Raw genomic sequence first — 21,509 nt, 5'->3', positions numbered from 1 at the left:
TCAGAGCAGACTCTTGCGTGACATGTCACAACAGAACACGTTAGATTGTTCATTCTCCTGCTTCTATCTCAGGACAGGGTAGAAAAGACTGCTGCACTTCTGAAAGAAACCTTCCTTGGAATGAAGATCAGACAGTGAAGCCATGCTCTCTATAGCATGGACCTGAACAGACAGCTTTCCAATACAGCACACTTTCCAAGTACCACAAACTTAAAAACCACTCTGTAGTAATTAGTTGCTAAAATGCATAACAAAGTATAAATTATTTCAGATCCTGAGGATCAGACCATTTCAATTATGGCTCAGCCTCTATAGAATCAAATTTTGTTGAGATTCTGTTAACAACACTCATGGCTTTCTTAAGAATTTGCCTTTTCTGGTTTTTGTATACAAACAGCCAGAATCCTCTTCTGTCTTGGTGGCTTTTGATGGTTCTAAAGAGTTTTCATGTTTTGGGGGATTTCTTGCTTCGTTGTTTTTTTCTTTTAATAACTGAAAATATTTTCATTTTAATCACATATTGAAATATAGTTGTAGAGGTTTACTTTCTCTCTGTACCTCCATTGTTAGCAAGATGAAAATTCATTTAAAAAATTTATTCATATAGCATTTTTCAGTACAATTCCAAGTCAAAGAGAAAGAAAACCTAACAAAAGTGAGCTTATTCCATTAAAAACAGGCTTTTCTGTATTTCTTAATTTCTTAACAAAAAAAATTTCTGTATTTCTTAATTAAAAAAATCCCTAAAACCTTTTTGCATAAGCAAGATTGAATAAATCAGAGAAAAAACCAAAAACTAAACAGGTGATCAAGCACTAAACCAAATCTCACAAAACATAACATCAACACAAATCCTGTACACTTAAAATACGTGTCCAACACTTAGAGAATAAGGGACCATTTTGCATAGAGGGTAAACACCTTCAAACTTGCTTGCACGTATCTGAAGCAGGTCCCACCACACAGACCCTGTTCAGCATCCAGCTGAGCTGAGTCCCCTGAGCTGCACTGACAGAGCAAAGTTATCACCAGGGAGTAGCAAAGGACTTCTCAGGTTTGCTAATTCAGTCAAGTCAGCATCACACTGAGGCTAGGAGGGAAAGAAAGAATGATTCATTCTGTATTATTATCTCCAGACATATTCACAAATGCAGGAAGATGTGCTTTCCTTTCCCTCACCTCTAGTCACCTTTTATTTCTCAACTAAATGTCATCTTGCTTTTAACCAACTACAGGGCTACAGCTTTTAAAAATCCTGACTGTTGTTGTCTAAACCTGTTCTTACTATTCTCTTTGGAATAATCACCCTTGTTTAAGTTCTGATTTAACATAATTCTAAGGTTTTGTCTAGAATGGAAGTAAAATGTTTGGAAATTTCCTTTTTTCTCTTTCTTGGTTTCAAGTGTCAATATGATTTGTTCTCAAAGTGTTTGAAACATGCTCCTATTCAGTACCACTGTCAGTGCAAATAAAGACAGCTGATGTGTACCTGCACAGCTGCTGGTAATTTACAGAGAAACCCTTGTATTTGCATTTTGGCAGCACTCTCTTGCCTGGGTTGGATGTTTTGAAGCTTACATGTCTAAAGATGTCTGGAGATGCATTTTACTGAATCTGCTATACATTAAAATGGTACAGAGAAAGCAAACTGTCACAGACATTTATCATAGTAAACCAATATATAAACAACCTGCCATTTTCTCCTCCATGACTTTTAAATGCTACTAATTAACAAATAGGAAGGCACTACATGCTTTGGAATAATATGGGGCAAAATGTGGACAGAGACATAACAGAAGTGTACTTCCAGCTCTCGAAGATGAAAAAGCCTTGGGGTAATAAGCATTACATCATATTTACTCCCTCAGAATTAAAAAAAAAAAAAACCAATATAAAATCAGCATAGTTCAGATCAGTTCGCTGCTTTGAGTACTTTTAGCTGTAGTTGCTTTTACAGAAGGAGACTTCTCAAACTCTGAATAACTTTCCTTGATGAATAACATTGCTTGAAATGCACCATGTTTCACTTAGTTCAAGGCCTCATAAAATGAGAACATGAACCATTCTGACTCGTGAATATACAGGCAAGAGACTTCTACTTTCCTCTCAGCTTGGTTGGCAACAAAACCATATGTAGATTTAAAAAAGAAATTCCATTCTTTACTGATTAATTAAACCCATCAGAATTGGAGGACTAAGTCATTCTCCAAGCTCTCTAGCTCATGTATCTGTCCCCCAGAGAAAGAAGAGGAACCAAGAAATCAGAATTTACCCTAATCCAAAATAATCTGAGTCTTGTGAAACACAGGTAGAAAGTCTGACACAGAAAATTTACCTGGTTCAATTCCCAATTAACTATTTACAGTGTTCATGATCTGTCACTACACTAAAAAAAACACCAAAATTTTCCAAATTATCTGTGATATCTGACTGTCAAATATTTGCCAGGTGTGCTTCCACCACCCTAAGGTAGTAATAGAGCAGTTAAATGCAATTCCCAATTAGTTCAGGTGAAAGTACTTATATTTGAAACAATTATGTCCTTACCATATTTTTTGCACAACCTGATCTACTGAAATAGACATTTCATATGTTTTTACAACACCCTCCTTGAAACCAGGTCTGAGCAAACAGTTACCAGCACACCTCAGTTAAAAAAAGCAAGCAAGCAAACAGGCCAAAAGATGTATTTGAACTGGGTTTCTAGCATTAGCTTCTAGAACATAAGATAACTCATCCGAGGGTAAATAGGTGAAATATTCAAGCAAACTCCATTAAAATGATTGTTCTATATTTAGATGTACAAGCATATTTTTATATCAGTTGTGAATCATTCTAGTGAAAGCAAAAGAACTTCAAAGTTGCATCTCCTGTCATAATCTGGCCATCAGAAGTTTTATTACTGATGATTATGCATGAGTCAGAAGAGAGAAAAAAATCAGCTGAAATTCCAGATCCTTGGAAACAGCACTATCAGCTTGATGGCTCCTAGCTGGAGGAGCCAAATTAAACAATCTGCTTTTACAGAGAATCCAAATCTTAAAAGCTTTGTCTTATTTAGGGGACAAAAAAATAAATAGAACTTACCCTAATGAAAACTATTCCATCTCTAGAAATTTGAGTTTGTAGGAAAAAAAAATAAATATGTAGGAGAAAAAAACCCCACTTTCTTGTATTCCACTTGAAAACCCCTGCAGTCAGAAAGGCGCAGATTTACCCAGTTTTTGCCATACTAAAACACTCTATTGGGGTGTATTTTCCAACACATGAGCTAGTGACCGTAACTATAGATCATCATGTCTAAAATTCACTAATACTGATGTTACATGCAAAAGTGGAAAAGGAAAAAATTCTGCCTGTTGAGTGTCAGATGAAATCTGGCAGATGAAAAACGCCCTAACTATAACACAGCATTGACTGAGTTGACAGGATAAGGGTGAAAGAGGTAATGCAGTGTTGCCTTAGTCATTGGAATTATGTCACCCATTGATTTCGGGAAGAACGGCCAGTGAGAAAAAATTATGCAGATGGGAGGGCAGAATAACACTTGTCTCTTAGCTGAACTAAAAGCATTTAGATAAGCTATTCTTCTTATGACAAATTGTCTTTTTGGTCAATGGGGAAGACATTCTATGTCATTACCCTCCCTCTTGTCCCTGTGGGTTCACTCACCAGGTATCTGATGAGATCCGCACTTATTAGCACGAAATAAAGGCAAGTTAAAAGAAAATAAACTCTTGCAACAGCAATAACCAAATACTTTCAAGCTGTCTGCAGCCTCTTGAGCAGCTGGCAGGTTTCACTGACAATGCTTATTGGCTACACTGCTTGCTCCGTGGATTAAAAGGAAAAGCAATTTAATCCAAAGTTGTATGGAGAAGATCATCTCGAGTGCCATCAAAACGCACATACAGGACAACGAAGCCATCAGGCTCAGCCACCCCAGGTTTAAAAAGGCAGGTCCTGCTTCACTGACCTGATCTCCTCCTAAGGCAACCTGCTTAATGGACGAGGGAAAGGCACTGGATGTGCCTACCCGACATCATTTCCCACAGAACTGTCCTGGAAACTGGCTGCTCACGGCTTGGATGGGTGCAGTGTTCTCTGTGTGAGAACTGGGTGATGGCCAGGCCCAGAGTGGGCAGTGGAATCGCCTCCAGCTGGGGCAGGTCACCAGCGGGGATTCCCCAGGGCTCAGTACTGGGACAAGCTCTGTTTAGTATCTTTATCCATGATCTCGACAAAGGGATTCAATGTCCCCTCAGTAAGTTTGTGGATGACACTAAGGACCTGCTGGAGGGCAGGAAGGCTCTGCAGAGGGCCCTGACCAGGCTGGATGGCTGGGCCAAGAGCAGTGGCCAGCGGAGCAAGAGGCCCAAGTCCTCTTTGGCTACCAAGGCCAGGTGCTGCCCTTTGGCCACCAGAAGCCCCTGCAGCTGCAGGCTGGGGCAGAGTGGCTGCAAAGGGGACCCAGCAGGAAAGGCCCTGGGGTGCTGAACATGATCCAGTGTGTGGCCATGACATCTGGCTTCTATCAGCCACAGTGTGGCCAGCAGGACCAGGGCAGTGACTGACCCTCTGTGCTGGGCACTACTCAGGCCACACCTCAAATCCTGGGGTCACTTTTGGGCCCTGCATGACAAGAAGGACATTGAGGGGCTGGAGCATGTCCAGGCAAGGAAACAGAGCCGGGGAAGGGGCTGGAGCCCCAGAAGCAGCAGGGGCTCAGCCTGGAGAACAGGAGGCTCAGGGGCGACCTTCTCATTCTCTACTGACAGGAGGTTGTAGCCAGGTGGGGGTCGGGCTCTGCTCCCAAGCAACAGAACAAGAGGAAATGGCTTCAAGTTGTACCAGGGGAGATTTAAATTGGATGTTAGAGAGTGAGGGGCTGGAGCATGTCCAGGCAAGGAAACAGAGCCGGGGAAGGGGCTGGAGCCCCAGAAGCAGCAGGGGCTCAGCCTGGAGAACAGGAGGCTCAGGGGCGACCTTCTCATTCTCTACTGACAGGAGGTTGTAGCCAGGTGGGGGTCGGGCTCTGCTCCCAAGCAACAGAACAAGAGGAAATGGCTTCAAGTTGTACCAGGGGAGATTTAAATTGGATGTTAGAGAGGGGTTGTCAAGCACTGGAACAGGCTGCCCAGGGAAATGGCTGAATCATCATCCCCGGAGGTATCTAAAAAGGGTAAATTAAAAATTAAGCATAGATGTGGCACTTAAGGCCATGTTTAATGTTGCACTTGGCAGTGCTGGGTTAACAGTCAGACTTGATAATCCTAAAAGGTCTTTTCCAAGAAACAGTTCTATGATTCCATGATTTCCAGACATTTAAACATTGCTTACAAAAATTTTCAGTTATCAAAATAATACGGACTATATACATCACTAACACCACATGTTACATGTGCTAAAAGCACTTTTGATACAAAAGGGAGAAAAAGTTTGCAACTCTCAGACTGAGAGGAGAAACGTTAGATGTGCTCTCTCAAAACCGAGACAAGATGAAAAGTGATTGCAATAGTAAAACATATTCATCCTCCACTCACAAAGCACTGGGAGTACAGTACTAGTAACAAGAGAGACAGAACAACACAATCAAGCCAGAATAAATCTGTATTTAAACTAAATCGTCTACTTACTGCATTTCAAATAGGCAATTCAGCCAATGTAAACAAAAATGACACTCTGCTTTCCACCAGATCATAATCTAAAACCAACAGAAATAACCATACACCACTTCAGGCAACACTGGAAGAAGTAAAACCTCTCCTCATTACTATTTCAAATGTATTATTCAAATAGAACCTACCAAGTCACAAAAGCCTTTTTCATGTAAGGTGGCACAACAAATCCATAACATTCCCCAAGACTGGATTGCTGGAACACAAGTGTGATTTTGCAGGTATCTTAACACACTAACACCTACAAGTACTCAGAATGTACCCACTGCTAGCACTTCCCAACACGGCACTAAAACAAGGATTTTCCAGATGGGTAAAGCGATGGCACCGTGATGAAGTCTGCACCACAACTTTTCACAGCATATTCTAGGCAATTCTCTCAGCCCTAAAATAAAATGGAACAGTCTCCAGATTATGAGTTTTTCAGTTGTCAGTCAAACACACTGGTTAACCAGTTATGGAAAATCAGATGCACAGGGGGAAAAAAAAAAAAATCTAAGCTTAGGAATTATGTACTTAAAAGTACAGTAATTCCCAATATATTGAAATAGTTAATCACCAGCCTATTTTCTATTTTATTCTCCAACCACTACAATCCTTTACCACTACATAAATAAATAAGCAAATAAAATCAGAAAATAAAAGGTTTTAGCTTAGTTATCTGAATTCTTTAACAATGAACACAAGCTTAAACCCTCTGAACTCTTAGAATTTTTCTGGTCACTATGTTAAAATAAAAGCGTATTTAAAAAAATACAGACCATATTCATAAATAATCCCATCTTTATAATCTTATATATACAAGTTCCATGTTCTCTGTTAAATAGAACTGTCTGTCCTAGAGCTTTCCAGTAGTTTACTGAAAAATCTAAGCAATTTCAACTTTAATAACTTCTATAATAATGCCTATGAGCTCCTCTTTCTCTGCTAAATGGAAATGAAGCTACCTAACCCAGCCACATAATAAAAAATGTAGCATCCATTATTAAAATGTCATATATTGCATGTGTGTTTTCAAAATATTTTATTGTAAATTTAGCATTCCAAATAACCAGAGCAACTACAAACATTTGATATATCCGAAACACTCAGAGCCATGAAGGATGGAGCTAATATGACCTCTCCGATATTATTTAACAAAACATACTATTCTCTGACTTGTGAGAGAGTGCAGCCTTAGAAACCACTTTGTAACTTAACGATAACTGGAGCTTGGTTTGGCATTTATTCTAAGAACTTGTAAGATGGTACAGGAGCACACAGCCACTCGTCCATGCTCCACACCCCGGCCAAGGCAGATGGACCTTCGCCATCCGACACCTCCTGACTCCTCTGCTTATCCGGACATAAGGGCTCCCCCTTGGGAATCAAATGACTCAACTGGGATGGAGACCAAGGGCAGGATAAGCAATCTCTTACTGGATTGACACTTTATCCTAGATGGCATTTTTTTTATTTCCCTTGCCAGGAGAAGCAGCAGGACAGTTTTGTGGGACTTGCTGCCCTCAGCACAGGCTGTGGCTGCACTGCAGTCCCTGCCTGGGTCCTCGTGGCAGTGGAGCTGTGACAGCCCGTGAAGCTACCAGTGGGTCTTTTGTGCCAAGGCAGAAAATCTCTCCCCACCCACAGGAGTCATGAAACTATTTACGTATTATTTGTACTTGCATGGGATTTTTTTTTTCCCCCCCTCAAATAGTTTTACCCAGGAGAAGGAAGGAAGAGGGAAAGATATTTTCTCATTTTAAAATGTGCTACTAAGTCATAGGCCACCATTCTAATAAGTTTAAGGTATATTTACTTACTGGAAAATAAGTTTTCATGTATATTTAACATCATTTGATACACATTAACATCTCTGTAACCCAGGACCTTCTGTCTCTCCAAGAACACAAGCACTTCACTTTCCATCATCTCACTCAAACTCATCATCTCAGTAAAAGGAATACAAATCTCCTTAATAGAACACATGCAATTAAGAAAATGCGCATGGCTGCTTGTATAAGGTGTGTCCAGAGAGGTACCCACAGCACCACCCTTTTTCTGTTTGTCTCAGGTTTCACACATTCCACTGCTCCAACAAGAGGGTGTGACAGAAGCAAGCAGAGGATGCACAGCAGGGTTTACTGATGAATTTAGGAGAGGCTGGAGCAGTGGACTGCATATACACAGCATTAAGTAAAATAACACACAACACTTGAAGGTGCAGGACCTCTGAAGACAAACTTTGCTCCACAGAGATCTCTCTTGCTCAACCATGCACAAACCACAAAAAAGCCTCCCAAAATAGTCCCCCAAATCTCTAGGCAATACTCTACACACTGCTTTCATACGCAATCTTAGAATAAACCCAGTTGGAAATCATGAGGAATCCCTGATCAAAGGTACATCTATTTTCTGTAGAAATCCATGTAAATAAATAAATTGGCATCTTATAAGACTATAAAATGTTAAAATTGCTTCATATTCAAAAATAGTTCAGGGTTTTTTTTGTGGTTCTGGACCTGCAACCCAGAAAAAAACATTTATATAATCAGTTTATCAAGGCATATTTTTGAAGAAAATTTCCATTAAAGTTCTGAATGTTATGTAATTACTGCTTAGAAGAGGATGATACAAATATTCCTATCAAATGTCCTTTGCATTATTTATTTTGGATACTTAGATTTACTCCAAGAGAAAAACAATAAGCATTCTGGTGTCATAAGCTGACCAGAGATACTGTAAATGCAGGCAAAATCTTGGGGGACAAATTGGTCAGAGCATTTAATGCTGTAATTCACTCTTTAGGACAATAACTCAAATGCGTGCTTTGTTTCCAAAATGCCATTTTCAGGTTTGACATCAGTCTCTTGAAAAGACAAGAGACTAGAGAAGTATTCATACAAAGAACACTTTTCAACTGCCTCTGTACTACATATTTTGGGGTTTTTTTCAGCAGTTCTTATTGCTTGACTGTTTTAGATCTATGCTAAAGGAGTAACACAGGCCTGGATCTATCTTTCTAAGGAAAGAATGAAGAGGAAAAAGATTGAAATAAGGCATCCCAAATTTTCAAAGGGCCCTTTCTTCTAATCTGTCTGCTTGGATAATGTGTCCAGAGTGGCATTTTATAATGACAGCAACTTTCCAACAAATCAATAGTTATTTAATTCCCAACAAGCTCTCGAGTCCATTAAACCTGATTACATTCACCCATTTCAGTTGGGTGCAGTTATTTTTCCTACACCGGCACTTAATCTATAACAGGAACTTATGAGAACTTTCAAAAGCAATTTCAACATCAATCAGCATAGACTGAAAGGCACGATTTGCTTGTAATTATTTATTGGACAGGATGGCAGAGGGTCTGAGTGAGCTCCAGCGTCCGACCTTCACCCCCAAATTCTAATGGATATGAAGGCCTGCCTGATGTGTCTCACTGCATAAAAAGCAGCCTTAGCTTGTGTGTTCCACAAGACAGTTTCCCACTACCTGATAATGGCCACTGTGCAATGCTATATTTCTATTTTAGACAGAAGTGTCTGATATTAAGCCTAAAGTGAAGAACACAACCCACAGTCTTCTATTACTGAAGGGACCTATATGGAAAACCACCTGTTTCATGCTGTGATTGCCCCTCTGTGTCAGCAAAGCATCAGAGTAAAGGAGCACAATGAAAATTTCCCTCACTAGCACAGCACAGAAATGCCCTAACACACGTGGGTGTCTTGACCCTGTTAATGCACAATATCTAACTACTGCCACTCAGATGGTACAATTTTATCAGTGTTTAGAAATGTTATTTGACTTTTCCTAATGTCTTCTAATATTGTAAACAACAGGATACTTATTGCTTAATTAGCATCTGCACGATCTATCAAAAATCCCAAGTCTAACAGTAGAAACTGCAGTAGCACCACTTTTTTGATAAAAATAAAATAAAAGCAAAAGCAAACACAACAACAACAATCTAGTAATTGCCAGCTGACTCCTAAATATACAGAACTCTTGCCCTGCAGCAAGATCTTACGCTTTGAGGGTTCAAAGGAATTAATAGGATGTGTATAAATATTCTTTGCAGGTGATATATTTCTAGACACACAAAACCACAACCCCTTTTTCATTCCGTGTGACGAGTAACATTTGAATTAATGCATATTTAACACTATTCCTATCTGCTGTGCTAAAACACTTAACCTAAACACATCATGGTAAGTTACTTTGTCTTCTGACCTGCCGTGGGAATGCTGACTCCCTCAGAAACCTAGAATGGATAGCAAATCCTCTGCCCTGTGGTCAACCTCATGAAGCAAAGGCATGAATGTTAAACAGCAGACAAATCAATACAGGCAAATATAGCTCAACTACACCATTTATTCAGCCATGAGAGATGTCAATACACAGATTAGGGTGATCCATCTTTTTGATTTCCTACTGTCTTCTCACTGACTACATGAGAGCTTTTGCCTGTATTAAAAGTGTTTGCTTTCTCAACCATAAAAATTCCAATTATTGCTCTAAGTGCACTAGAGTTAAGTTGCTTGTTGGAAGCGGCCTTGCATTACCTGAACAAGTCCAGCGAAGTATGGTGCTGCCGGCAGAATCATTGGCACTCCATAGGGATGTAGCAAAACTCCTTGAGACGACAACATGGTTTAAGTGATAGTATTACTCCCACTAAAGCTAAACACATCAATTGAAAGTTAGGGGAAAATCTATATACCAACTTCTTCCAAACTCAGAGCTAGAACCAAATAACTTCTGTCAGGGGCAAAGCCCACATCAGCTGTAAAAAAAAGAAAAAAATTGACGTCAGCAACACTTAATGTTAAAATTTTCTTCAGAGACAACAGATAGAGACAACAGCTGCAAACCTAACTCTACCCAAAAAGGAAGGTGCTATTTTGGGACCAGCTTAAGTAACATGACTAGCCAACTACTCTTTATCAGTTCAGATTTTTAAGTACTATACACATAGAGATCAAATTCTGTACAGATCTACTGATTAGAAATAATTTTCCTATCGGTTCTGGCATATACATGACAACAGTTACTATTAGAAGCCATTTTCAAAATAATCAGGGTATCATGATTGCAGAATTAGACATTTGCCTGTATTTATAAGCTGTTAAACAATGTTCATGTGAGCAAGCGTTTACACTTAAGTCTGTTATTCTGGGTACATACTCTTTTGATTCATTATATTTTTCTTGTTTGTTTTGAATATGGGAGCTAACTAATGCAAGCTAACTACTTCTATTAGTGTAAATTGTATTTTAATGGTTTTTCTAACCTTTCACAACATCTATGTTGTTAAATTGATCATAACTATTTTAAAAGAACACATTTCCCCATTAGAATGTTACAACTCCGTTCTCCAAATCAACTTACACTACTGATGTAAGAGACAAAAGAGTGAAATTTAGGCTGGTTTCCTCCCTAAATCAAAACAGATTTGATTTTAAATGTACTACTTACAAGACATTCTCTTCCACAGTTCATTTTTACTTTAGACAAAACCAGCTTAGTCATTAACACCTGCTTTATGTGCTATGTATCTTCTATTGCAGATGTAACTAATGACAAGAATTACAATTGAGGAAGACTTTTTTATTTCAATAAAGAATTAGTTAGGTACTTACAACTGCATGTTACAAGTCAAATAAAAAAAAATCTCCTACAGTCTTCGAATAACCAGGGTGCTTCACACCACTAATTTCAGCTACTTGATTTTGTTGCATAATTACTTTTCCAGATAACTAATTGCAGACAAGATTTGATGTGATACTCAATTATTTAATGCCACATTTTGACCATCGCGGAAGGTTTTCAGTAATTGATTCTCGTGTATCATGGCGGCCGTGCTGCAGGATTTAGAAATCTCCCTCAGCAGCTGCCCGCTGGCCCTCCCCACCGCCAGCCTTACCCCACTGCTAACTTTAGATGTGGAATTGTGACCCTCGGTGATGCTCCCTGGAGAAGCTGCCAATGAGGCCAGCAATTGCCACATGATGAAGTGATGTTTACCCCACTCCATCTCCTGTTTCAGAACCACTTCACTTTTCTGTTGGGGACGATGTTGTTCTCACTGGTTATCTGACTATGCTTAGCTATAAATCCCATTTCTTGGTCTTTTCTTATTAAGGAAGAGAAACTCTGCAGTTTAATTATTAAGCAGGCTGACACATCATGGATTTTTCAAAAGAGTATCATAAATTACAATACAAAATCAGTCACTAACTTTCACAGAGAAATATATAGACAAAAAGTATATATGAGAAAGCAAGTTGCAGTCACAACTCACAAATACTTAATTTCTAAAAAAAAAAAAAAAAAAATCATTTTAACTATTGCCTATTTGCTTCATCTAGCAGAGTAAGCTGCATTTGAAAAGAAAGTAGATTTCTTTAGCCCAGGAATGGAGATTATAAAATGGATTCTGCAAGCTTTACTCAAATGACTCCAGTGGGACAACTGACATAAATACAGACTGTTAAATTGCTCTGTAAAATACCTGCCAGGTTTTTTGTTTCAGCATGTATGCATTTGATAAGACATTAGAAAACCTGAGGAGGAAGATTTGTACAGGGAAGCGCAGGCTCAAGGGAAGCTTTTCTGTGATCTATTTTAGGACAGATTTTTTTAACATTTTCTTTAATTATTTTGGCACAAGGCAACCTGCTGATGAAATTTCTTGATGACACAAAGTTGGAAGGTACTGTCAAGACTAAAAAGGATAAGGATATTACATAGAAAGAACTGCTAAATCTTATGGGCTTCATTAATAGAAATGGGATGGAATTCAATAATACAAAATGCAAGATCATGCTCCTCCTAATAAACTTCAGAGCTAAACTCAGGAGGAAGAAATACAGGGTCTCATTGCATCTGTTTAAAGAATTTGAGATGCTAGTGAGATGCAAATAGGAAAAGGAAAATTAGCACTATTTCTTAGTTTTAATTCTCAATTAATGTCTTGATTTCTTAGAGGTACTTCCAACAGAACACAGTTCTCTTCATCCACATTAAATCAAAAAAGAAAAAAAGGTCAAATTCAAATACAAACATTGTAGAGAAATTCCTTTTGGTGTTCAGGGGAATGGAACAACTATGTTGCAACAGGAACCTAAATTTGATTTGTTTATCCCAGCAAAGCAATCTGTGAATAGGGAAGAAAACAGTAGGAGGAAGAGACTGTCTAAGCTAAGGACAGTCCTGACACTCTAAAAATCAAGAAAAACCTAGTTATGAATAAATTTAGGCTGAACATATTTTTTCAAGTTCGGGGGTTTTTGTGAAGTATTTTGGTCTTGTCTAGTGAGGGTCTAGAACAGCCTTCCAAATCCACAGTAACAAAAAAAGGGTGGCTCATAACAGTCAATTATATAACGCAAATAGTAGTGGTAGTGTGAACTCAGCAACTTCCAGGAGGACCCTTCCAGTCCTTTGCAAGCAGTATAATTATTCCAGAATAACAAACACATCAAATGTCTAAGCACCATTGCCATTTTCTACATTGCAGATAGTAATATACAAAAGCAAACTTTGAAAATAAACCAGTTTTACCTGTTTTAACGAAAGGACGCTTTGCTTGCCTCACTATAGCAACATGCTTCTAAATGTCTAGGTGTGGGGCACTCCAAATCCAAGCTCTGACTTGGTGGCTGGGCTCTGTGATGATGTCCCATGCGTGCACCAGCTACCTAAGTTCGCACAAACCTCTGTGAATCAAAACCACAGAAGCACAACAGAGCTTTACTCGCGTCTCCGCCCCGTGCCAAGCTCAGAACTTATGCCAATGGCTCTGCATCAGCTCCACCACTTTAGACCAACACATCTGTTCTCCCTCCCAGCCACACAAAAAGGAAATTTGACTTGATTTTTACAGCTCACTCTTAGTTAGTATCAATGGTCACTCTGGCTCTGCAAGAGTATGTTGAATAACTGAAATTTGACCACAAAGAGTACTGAGGACTGAGAGAATGAGCCAGAAGAGTATTAATTAAGCTGAGAGCTCTGTTTCACTTTAGCAGGACCTTTAGCATGATTAAGGTCAAGCATGGACCTAAACACTTTTGGGAGGACAAAACCAGAAGGGTTGGGACATGCACATCAAGCATCTCCCTGATGTCACTGGTGGTGATAGCACCCACTTCCTGCCTGCTGTAGGGCTCCTCCTCCCTGCAAAAAATTAACTTTGCCTGTGGGTGGAAAAGAGGAGATCATCTATTTTAAACAACTATACAGCTTTCGTTGCCATTACATTCTAGAAAATCATAATGCTGTTAGGAAAAAAAATTACACGCTAAGCCATTCTCAGTGTGCTCATGGAGGGTAGGTTACTTTCAGCTGTTCCCAAACCCTAGGGTTTTTTTTTCATTAAAATTTTTCATGGATTTTCCAAAACTGAAAATTGATTTTAGCAATGAGAGAGGAAGAAATAACAAGAAAAACACATGAACACTAGCTTTATATGTAAAGTGCACATACACAAATAAAATGCACAATCTTATTTGTTTCGACGATGCAGAATTTTGCTAAAAGGCAGGTTTTTTGCTAAAAGGCTGATTTTAAAGGTGAAGAGCGTAGGTTAAGCAAGCTGAGGTAGTAGTACTAGGTCAGAAAATTCTTAAGCATTTCAGGCCCAGCAATCTAATACCACAATCTCATGTTTTAGCACAGAACTAAAGCTACTGACAGGAGCGCTCTAACAGCAGTTTCACTGAAGACTTGCTAAAAAGTCATTTAAATAGGAAGGAAATGGAGACTGCTGTATCCGTGCATCCGTACTGTACAGCAATCAAGCTAGAAATCTGCCTGAAAACCAAACACATTCAGGCAGAGCAAGAAAATGAAAATGGTGCAAGAAAGACCAGAGGTTTGCTCCCACCTGCATATAAGATGTAAGTGGTACATTAGACAATGACTAAAATATGTCCCCAGGCAAAAACACATGGCTAAATTTTGCTGTGGTACTTTCCTGGGGCCACAATGCCTGGAAAAGGCAGATCCCTGCAATGCAGTCATCAACCAATCAATGATGGATGCTCTAATCAGATTCTGACAGAAGTAATCTATTTAGACCATCTTTCTGCCAAATAATTAACTCTTCTTAATGCCTATATCTACAAAATACCACAAACAATACTTCTTCCAAATGCTGAACAACACCAATGAAGTTCAAATAATTTCTATTTCCTTCCTACACTAGCCTAACTTTCCCAGCTCTCAGATCATAAAAAATTCAGATACTACTTTGGCACCCTCTCCATAGCTTATGCTATATCACATTTGATTCTTTTAAGTTCAAGTCTCCCATTTTTGTCCACCTTTCCTATTCTCCAAATGATCTCTGTTTTCTCTTTAAGGTTTCTCAATGGTTTTCTGGTAAAGGAAAACCCCAAAACTGAAAGGATAAATTGGTTTCCGAGTCTCCTGATAATTTCCCTCATCCACAGCAACTTTAGATTATTGTTTCTAAAAAAGGATTACCAGACACCAGCACCACACATGCTTTGAAAGAGAAGGTGATCTGGCATTAATGGAAATACTGATAGGCAGAAAAAGCTGTCCATCTTCCACCACCCTCCCCAGCACAGCTACTGACACTTTTATAACTGATGCACTTGTCTTCCAGACTATTTCCACCTTTCTGCAAAAGTCATTTAGGGCCAAAGGCTTTTCAAGTGCACCAGAAGCACCATCCAGAGCTGCCCCCTGTCCTCAGCTGCTCACTGTTCTGCTCTCCTCCACATGAAGTACGTGTAGGAGCTGCTCATGCCAGGTACCCATTCCCCAGCCAGCTCCTCTCACACATAACAGCAGAGCCAAAACACAGCGTGGATATTTTACTGACTTCTAAATGAAAATGTCACTTACACAAATCAAAAGTGTCTGCTGGTTTCATACTGATAGCTAACATGGCAGATGTTGTCAGGGTTGTTTGAGTTTATTAAGCATCTCAGTTCATACCAGAGAACAGGGCAAGGATATAGAAACTGTTTAAACCTGGGAGAAACCACCTTTTTCAAGCACATGGGATACAGCACATTTAGAATTAACACATTTTTCTTCTGAACTTAAAGTTTCCATTTAAAAAATACATTAGCATCTAACAATTACATTAGCTCTTAGGAGCACGTTAGAAACTAGCAGCAGGTCAAGATGAAGCCAGCTAATTCTTCAGTCAAAAAACAACAATGCTTCAGTTCCACTGAAGTTCAAATTTTAGCCTTTTTCTTCTAAATATACAATGATAGTAAGTTTGGGGATTTCAAAGATAAATAAAGATAAATAATTACAGTCCTGCCATATACAAGAGCTTCAGACAAGCTGGGAGAAGTCAGGAAACATATTTGAGAAACTATTTGTAGCCCTAGAGAGATTAAGGCTTTTGCCCTGTAGGCCGATTGCCCTTGCAACATTTGAAGTGCTATATTTCAGTAAATCTTGGTTTCTGAGTACACAGCCCATCCTTTCTCTCTGGTTTCAACTTTCTTTCTTATTGTCAGTGCTGTATACTGAGTCATGGGCTGCTTTAGTACCTCACTGGCTAAAGAATGGTCTGTTTACCTTCCATTTCTTTTGGAATTCTCCCACGAAGATCACTTCTTTCTCTACCTGCATTGCCCCAAAAAACGTCCTTTTACTACCTTTATCCTGTACTTGTCATCCCCCTCAAAGGCTCACCTCAGCCTATTCCTACCCAATCTATTACTGTCAACAACTCAAAGATGAATATTCTCTTTGTCTTGCCTTGAATACTGTGCTCCTGCACCTCCTAACCAAACTCCAAATGGCATCGGTGCTTTCTCCTGAAGTTGCCTGCTACCAGGTAAGTCTCTATAAACATCTACAAACATTCTCTTTCAGCCCATAAAACCTCCTCTTGCCAGAATGCCACACAAAAACATTGACTGGGGGATGAACTGACTGTCCAGCGGCATGGTGACCAATATTCCTGTTCCTCTGCAGGTCAACTATACATTTGTATCCATCTCTGACTGTAAATTCCTTTGAAGAGAATTGCATCTGGTACAGGGAGATCACCACAATGAAAGCAATATAAAAGAACACACACACCCACTTAAAAGATATACACCGACTTAGTTTCACTTTTCCCAGAACTCTTGAAAGCAAAGCTTGGCCTCTTCTACAACTTGGAAACCCTCATCCCTGCTTGGACTGGATTGCTAAAAGATAAGTATTTGTCCCCTGACAGCAGGGAGAGTGATTTACCCTTCAGTGAGTTGCAAGACACGTTCATTTACACAGGTGATAAATGTATGCTAGAGAGAAGAAGCAGGTTATAACTGGAGTTAAGGGATCCCTCGGTGCCTGGACTTCCCTTGGGCTACCACAGAAACGTAAGGACTTGTCATCATCTCTACATATCAAAGCACGAACGCCAAGAACAATCTGCGAACAACTACTCTCTGAAAACAAACATCAAATAGATATAGGTGTCTTTTAACTTAGCTGCACTATCACACCAATTAGAAAGATTCTGCATCACAACCAGATTTTTATCCCAGCATTTGTGTCAGAATTAAAGCAGGATGAATCTGGAAATTTCAGTTGTTTATTGTGCTGTGCTCTGCACTAGGAAAAAGGGTGACATTGGACTGCAAGGTGCCACACAGAAAATAGCCTCCTAAAGCTACAAAAAGTGGTGGAACACGCCGCCATGGGCCTGTACAATTATATTTGTGAAGAAAGCTTCTCTGTGTGCCTCCAGTTGTCCTGGATCACTCAGAAAAGTTAGCTGCAAAACTAGAGGAAAATACTGTTGCTTTAAGTACCAAGAGTTGATTCTGACATGCAGACATCCCGACTTATTCCCAGCACAGAAGATGTGTTACAAGGTTCTGCACTTTGTTTCTTCTGCCTTAGTGAGCACTGCATTGCTTTCCTTCTCTTGCAGAGCTCCACGCTGGCTTTTATTACATAACTCTTATCAGCTGGATAGCTGTATCAAATCAGTTGAATTTTCCCTGTTCGCCTCTTTGAGAACACACTCTCTCCCATCTCCAGGCTACTTCAGATATCTTTCACTACGCTGCTCTTGAGATTATCTGCATTTTCTAAACCAGCTGAGATTAGCCTCCAATCCATGAGAAGTTAAGCAGCTTAGAAAATTTTGTATGAAACACAGAACACTTTCAAGATCTCATGCTTGTTTGATATCATGCAGTTACATAGACTAACTACTGAAAATTATGTACATCTTCCACAAATGATAAGCACTATCATACATCTTTAACAAAGTGTCAGGTTCTATGTATTTCACAAAATACATATTAGAATCATACTTGCATATATCTTCCTCATTCTCATTTATTCTTCTGTGTCCTGAATACAGGATGACCAAGAAATATGTATTTTTGCAGGTATTTTGTCAGCAGGTGAGCACAGGCTGTGATATTCCCCTTAGGGTACATTTGTTTGCAAATACAGACCAGCAACAACAAATGCATTTTTCCTTGCAAGTCAGGAACAGACTAACTAACCAATATCCACTCTTAATGAACCCTAGTGATATACCCAAGCCATGCCATGAGAGATCATCATCCATTCCACACAGGATTTTTGGTAATATCTGAGCTCTTAACCAGTCTCAGCATCAGTTCATGGCCATATTCTTACTGGCACCAACCAATACCTAAAAGAGGATGCCAGGAATACACCCCTGTGTTGCAGAAGAGATCAACCACCTGCATGCCACTGTCACATCCCAGGCTTTTGTCATGTGGAGATGACAGAGATGACAGACACTCACATACTTTTATTACCAAATCTGGTCAAACAGACTTTTCTTTATTGCTGTAGTCAGGCTACTCTAACTACTGTATCACAGGAAGCTATGACTTCTTCTTGACCCCAATTAGCACATTCATTATTCATCAAAGTACAGATTTCATTTGCTTCCCTTGGGAACAGCAGAGTATCACTGTGAGAATCTTTCAATACAACTTCACCCCCTTAATACACTCAGGATTTGCTGACAAGTAACAGCTACTTATTCCCCCGAGTCAAGTTCGTATTAATAGGACTGCACAGTGAATCATGAGATGATATTAAACCCTGCCTCCTGCCTGTATAAATACATCATTCAAGCACCCTACCATGCCAAGTGCTATGGCTTGATTGCAGAAACCAGCATAGGGTAGATATCCTAAGTGAGCAGGGTGCCTTACAGAAACAACCAATTCAAACCCCAAAATAATAAAGACCCTATAGGTCTTTAAAGGGATCAGAGGGAATTTCTGTTCACTACAGACAAGTTTCATAGTCTCAAGAGATAAAATATCAAGACTTGAAGGCATTAGATGTAATGTAAGCCATAACTCAGCTCTATTCAAGACACTGGCAATAGTTTAAGTACTAAAGTTTAGCCAAGAGCTACAAGCAAGGAGCATCTAAGGCAGGCAGGATTTGGCTGAAAGCACTAGAAAGCTCAGCTGATAGGAAGTTTGCCTCCAAATCTGAATGGCAGAAAGTTAAGAAAGCTTTTTCAACTTCATTGCTAATTAATGTCTAAAGTCAATTCAGTCACATAGACATTTCCTAATGCACATGTTTGGTGACACACCTAATCCCATGTTCAGCAACTCAACACCACTCCTAAACTCAGTGTGAGGTCTTGTACCCGGCCTATCCAGGCCAAGCTAAAACTTGGCTCTCCCTGAGATGGGTCACATCTCTCCTGCCCCCAGTTTGAGGGTCTGGGACTGAAGCCAGATCACTGTTAGTGGGATTGCTCTGAGTACTCCCTGCACCCACCTCTCTGTAAAGTGCTGGTACACAGGACAATTAATTTGGAAGAACAAAATTCCCTGGATTAAGCTTCAAGAAGTCTTCCTGGTAACACAGTAAATAGATCTCACCTGAAAGAATCACAACACATGTTTACTTCCCCCCCCTCTCCTGAAACCTATTAAAAATATTCTATTTATTCATTACACATTCCACTCCTACACATTCTTCAGTAATCACAGTAGGTAGAGAATTCATGGGAATGCTTGATTTCTAAGGTTGTCTCTCACAACTTTCTCAGGACAATGTAAAGCTAGGGGGATCATGCTACTGCTCAGAATAACAGGAGAGGAGAGAAAGCACCTAAGATCAGAAAACCAGAACCCTGTCGTATCAGTACCAGATGCTAAAAGCCTTTCCTGCCACCCACTTCTTTACTTTTTGTCAATTCTATTTGATATTAGAAAGGAATAGAGAAAGAAAGGCCTTGAATCTTGCCTTCATTTATGTTTTAATCAACCTGTGCCAGTGCCCTTGGTAGGCATCACCAAAGGACTGGGCTAAAGTTGTACAGGAAAGGACAACAGAAGTGGATTATTTCTATTTTTGTTGAAATGAGTGCTTCAGCAAATACTAATATCCAGCTAATAACTTGAGTAAGATTTTTATTGTTGCAAGAAATAAGACAAAGAGTAAGTACTCTCCTTCTAAGACCTCAGAGGCTGTCAGTTCTCCTGCAGTGCAAGATCAGGGGATCAGACACTAAAAATTGAACTCAAACTCTTCAACTGAGAGCATCTTACCTTCTCTCAAAAGCTTTTCAATAGTGATTGGTTTCTAACCAGAAGGAATGAAACATTTGATACTATGTAGTAAAGAAGTAAACCACCAAAATACATGTGACTGAACACCAGGAATAAATAAAAATAAGAAATGTAATATTTCTGTACAAGCTTTGAGTTGCTCAGCAAACATGAACTGTACAGGAGGTTCATAAGACAGACCTGACTTTTGCACATCTGGATTATAAATGCTATTATTGGAACATCTCTCTTGCATTGCACTGACAAAAAAGCACTCCATAGCTGCTTCTACAGAACTGTCAGATTTCAAGATAATTAATGAGTCAACTGGGACTAGTGAATTCTTACAGAAATTATTTTCAAAGGTTTTTATAACTACCTCATTTTTTTGTTATTGATAGGTCTTCTTCACAGCCTCCTTTCTTGCATGTTTGAGTGATCTGGTACCACTGCCTAACAATATTTTTGTTTTCCACTGATCTGTTTGGCCATTCACAAAGAGCTGAATTTCCTGATTTATCATCAACTCTTCATCCCTAATTAGCCCTTTAGGATCACACGAAGAAAACACTGAAATATTTTGTGCTCCACAGCCCTAACTCCTTGTGAAGCTCTGAGAGTAACCAGTACCCATCACTCTCACAGATCAGATGCTGCCTGCTGTAACTCTTCTTCCTTAATAAAGCTGAAAATAGCTTTCCCTTGGAGTTTTTATAAAGGAGTTTCAAAGTTCATTTTCTTCTGGAAATGGGCACACACAACTTGTACGATTTTAGTGCAAATAAACACTTGAAACTATTGAGCAAAATCTACAAGAATACGATGACAGAAAACACACATTCACCATACGATGCATTAATTTCACAGCAAAGCCAAGGCTAGCATTCTCAGCAGAAGTCAATAAACTGATCTACCCCAGTAGAAATTCTAGTCCTCCTTTTCTCACCCAGGAAAATCCATGTCTGCACTGCATGCCAGAAAACAGCCCGTGAATGCTCCATTCCCATGCAGGCTTCTAGAGACACCTGCCTGGGTTGTTTGGTCACACACAAAGACAAATGTTTGCTGATAATGAGCACTTCCTAAAAGACCCACCCTGCCAATTTAGTCATAGATATTATAAAAAAAATAAAAAATGAAATTGACAAACCCATAGTTCCTCCCCCACCCACAGTGGGTTTCTGGAAACACCTTGAAAACAAAGTGCAGCACCCTGGCATTCCTTCAGTTCTTACAAAACTGTAATTAGAAGCTCTTGTTTGAGTTTCCATTCATCAAAACTTCAAGAGAAATT

The 21,509-nt window shown here is 39.4% G+C and overlaps 1 protein-coding gene across 30 annotated transcripts in view; it reads right to left on the bottom strand.

Annotated features, from left to right (window-relative positions):
• RBFOX1 (RNA binding protein, fox-1 homolog 1) overlaps positions 1 to 21,509 on the bottom strand; it is a 1,116,883-nt gene that overhangs the window by 230,507 nt on the left and 864,867 nt on the right. For 8 of the 30 annotated variants that reach the window (XM_017733914.1, XM_017733917.1, XM_017733916.1 and 5 more), the window contains one exon: positions 10,223 to 10,443. The exons of 21 other annotated variants lie outside the window; for them this stretch is intronic. In XM_017733914.1, the coding sequence (XP_017589403.1) occupies positions 10,223 to 10,309 (87 nt within the window). In that variant the 5' untranslated portion in view covers positions 10,310 to 10,443. Of the gene's footprint in view, positions 1 to 10,222; positions 10,444 to 13,223; positions 13,379 to 21,509 lie in introns of those variants that run through there. One more of the 30 variants, XM_017733915.1, reaches the window with a different exon arrangement.

This window comes from Corvus brachyrhynchos, unplaced genomic scaffold (genome assembly GCF_000691975.1).
Source record: "Corvus brachyrhynchos isolate BGI_N302 unplaced genomic scaffold, ASM69197v1 scaffold5, whole genome shotgun sequence".
Taxonomy (NCBI): Eukaryota; Metazoa; Chordata; class Aves; order Passeriformes; family Corvidae; genus Corvus; species Corvus brachyrhynchos.
Note: the sequence above shows the minus strand (reverse complement) of the source record. Positions and strands in the feature narration are given on the sequence as shown.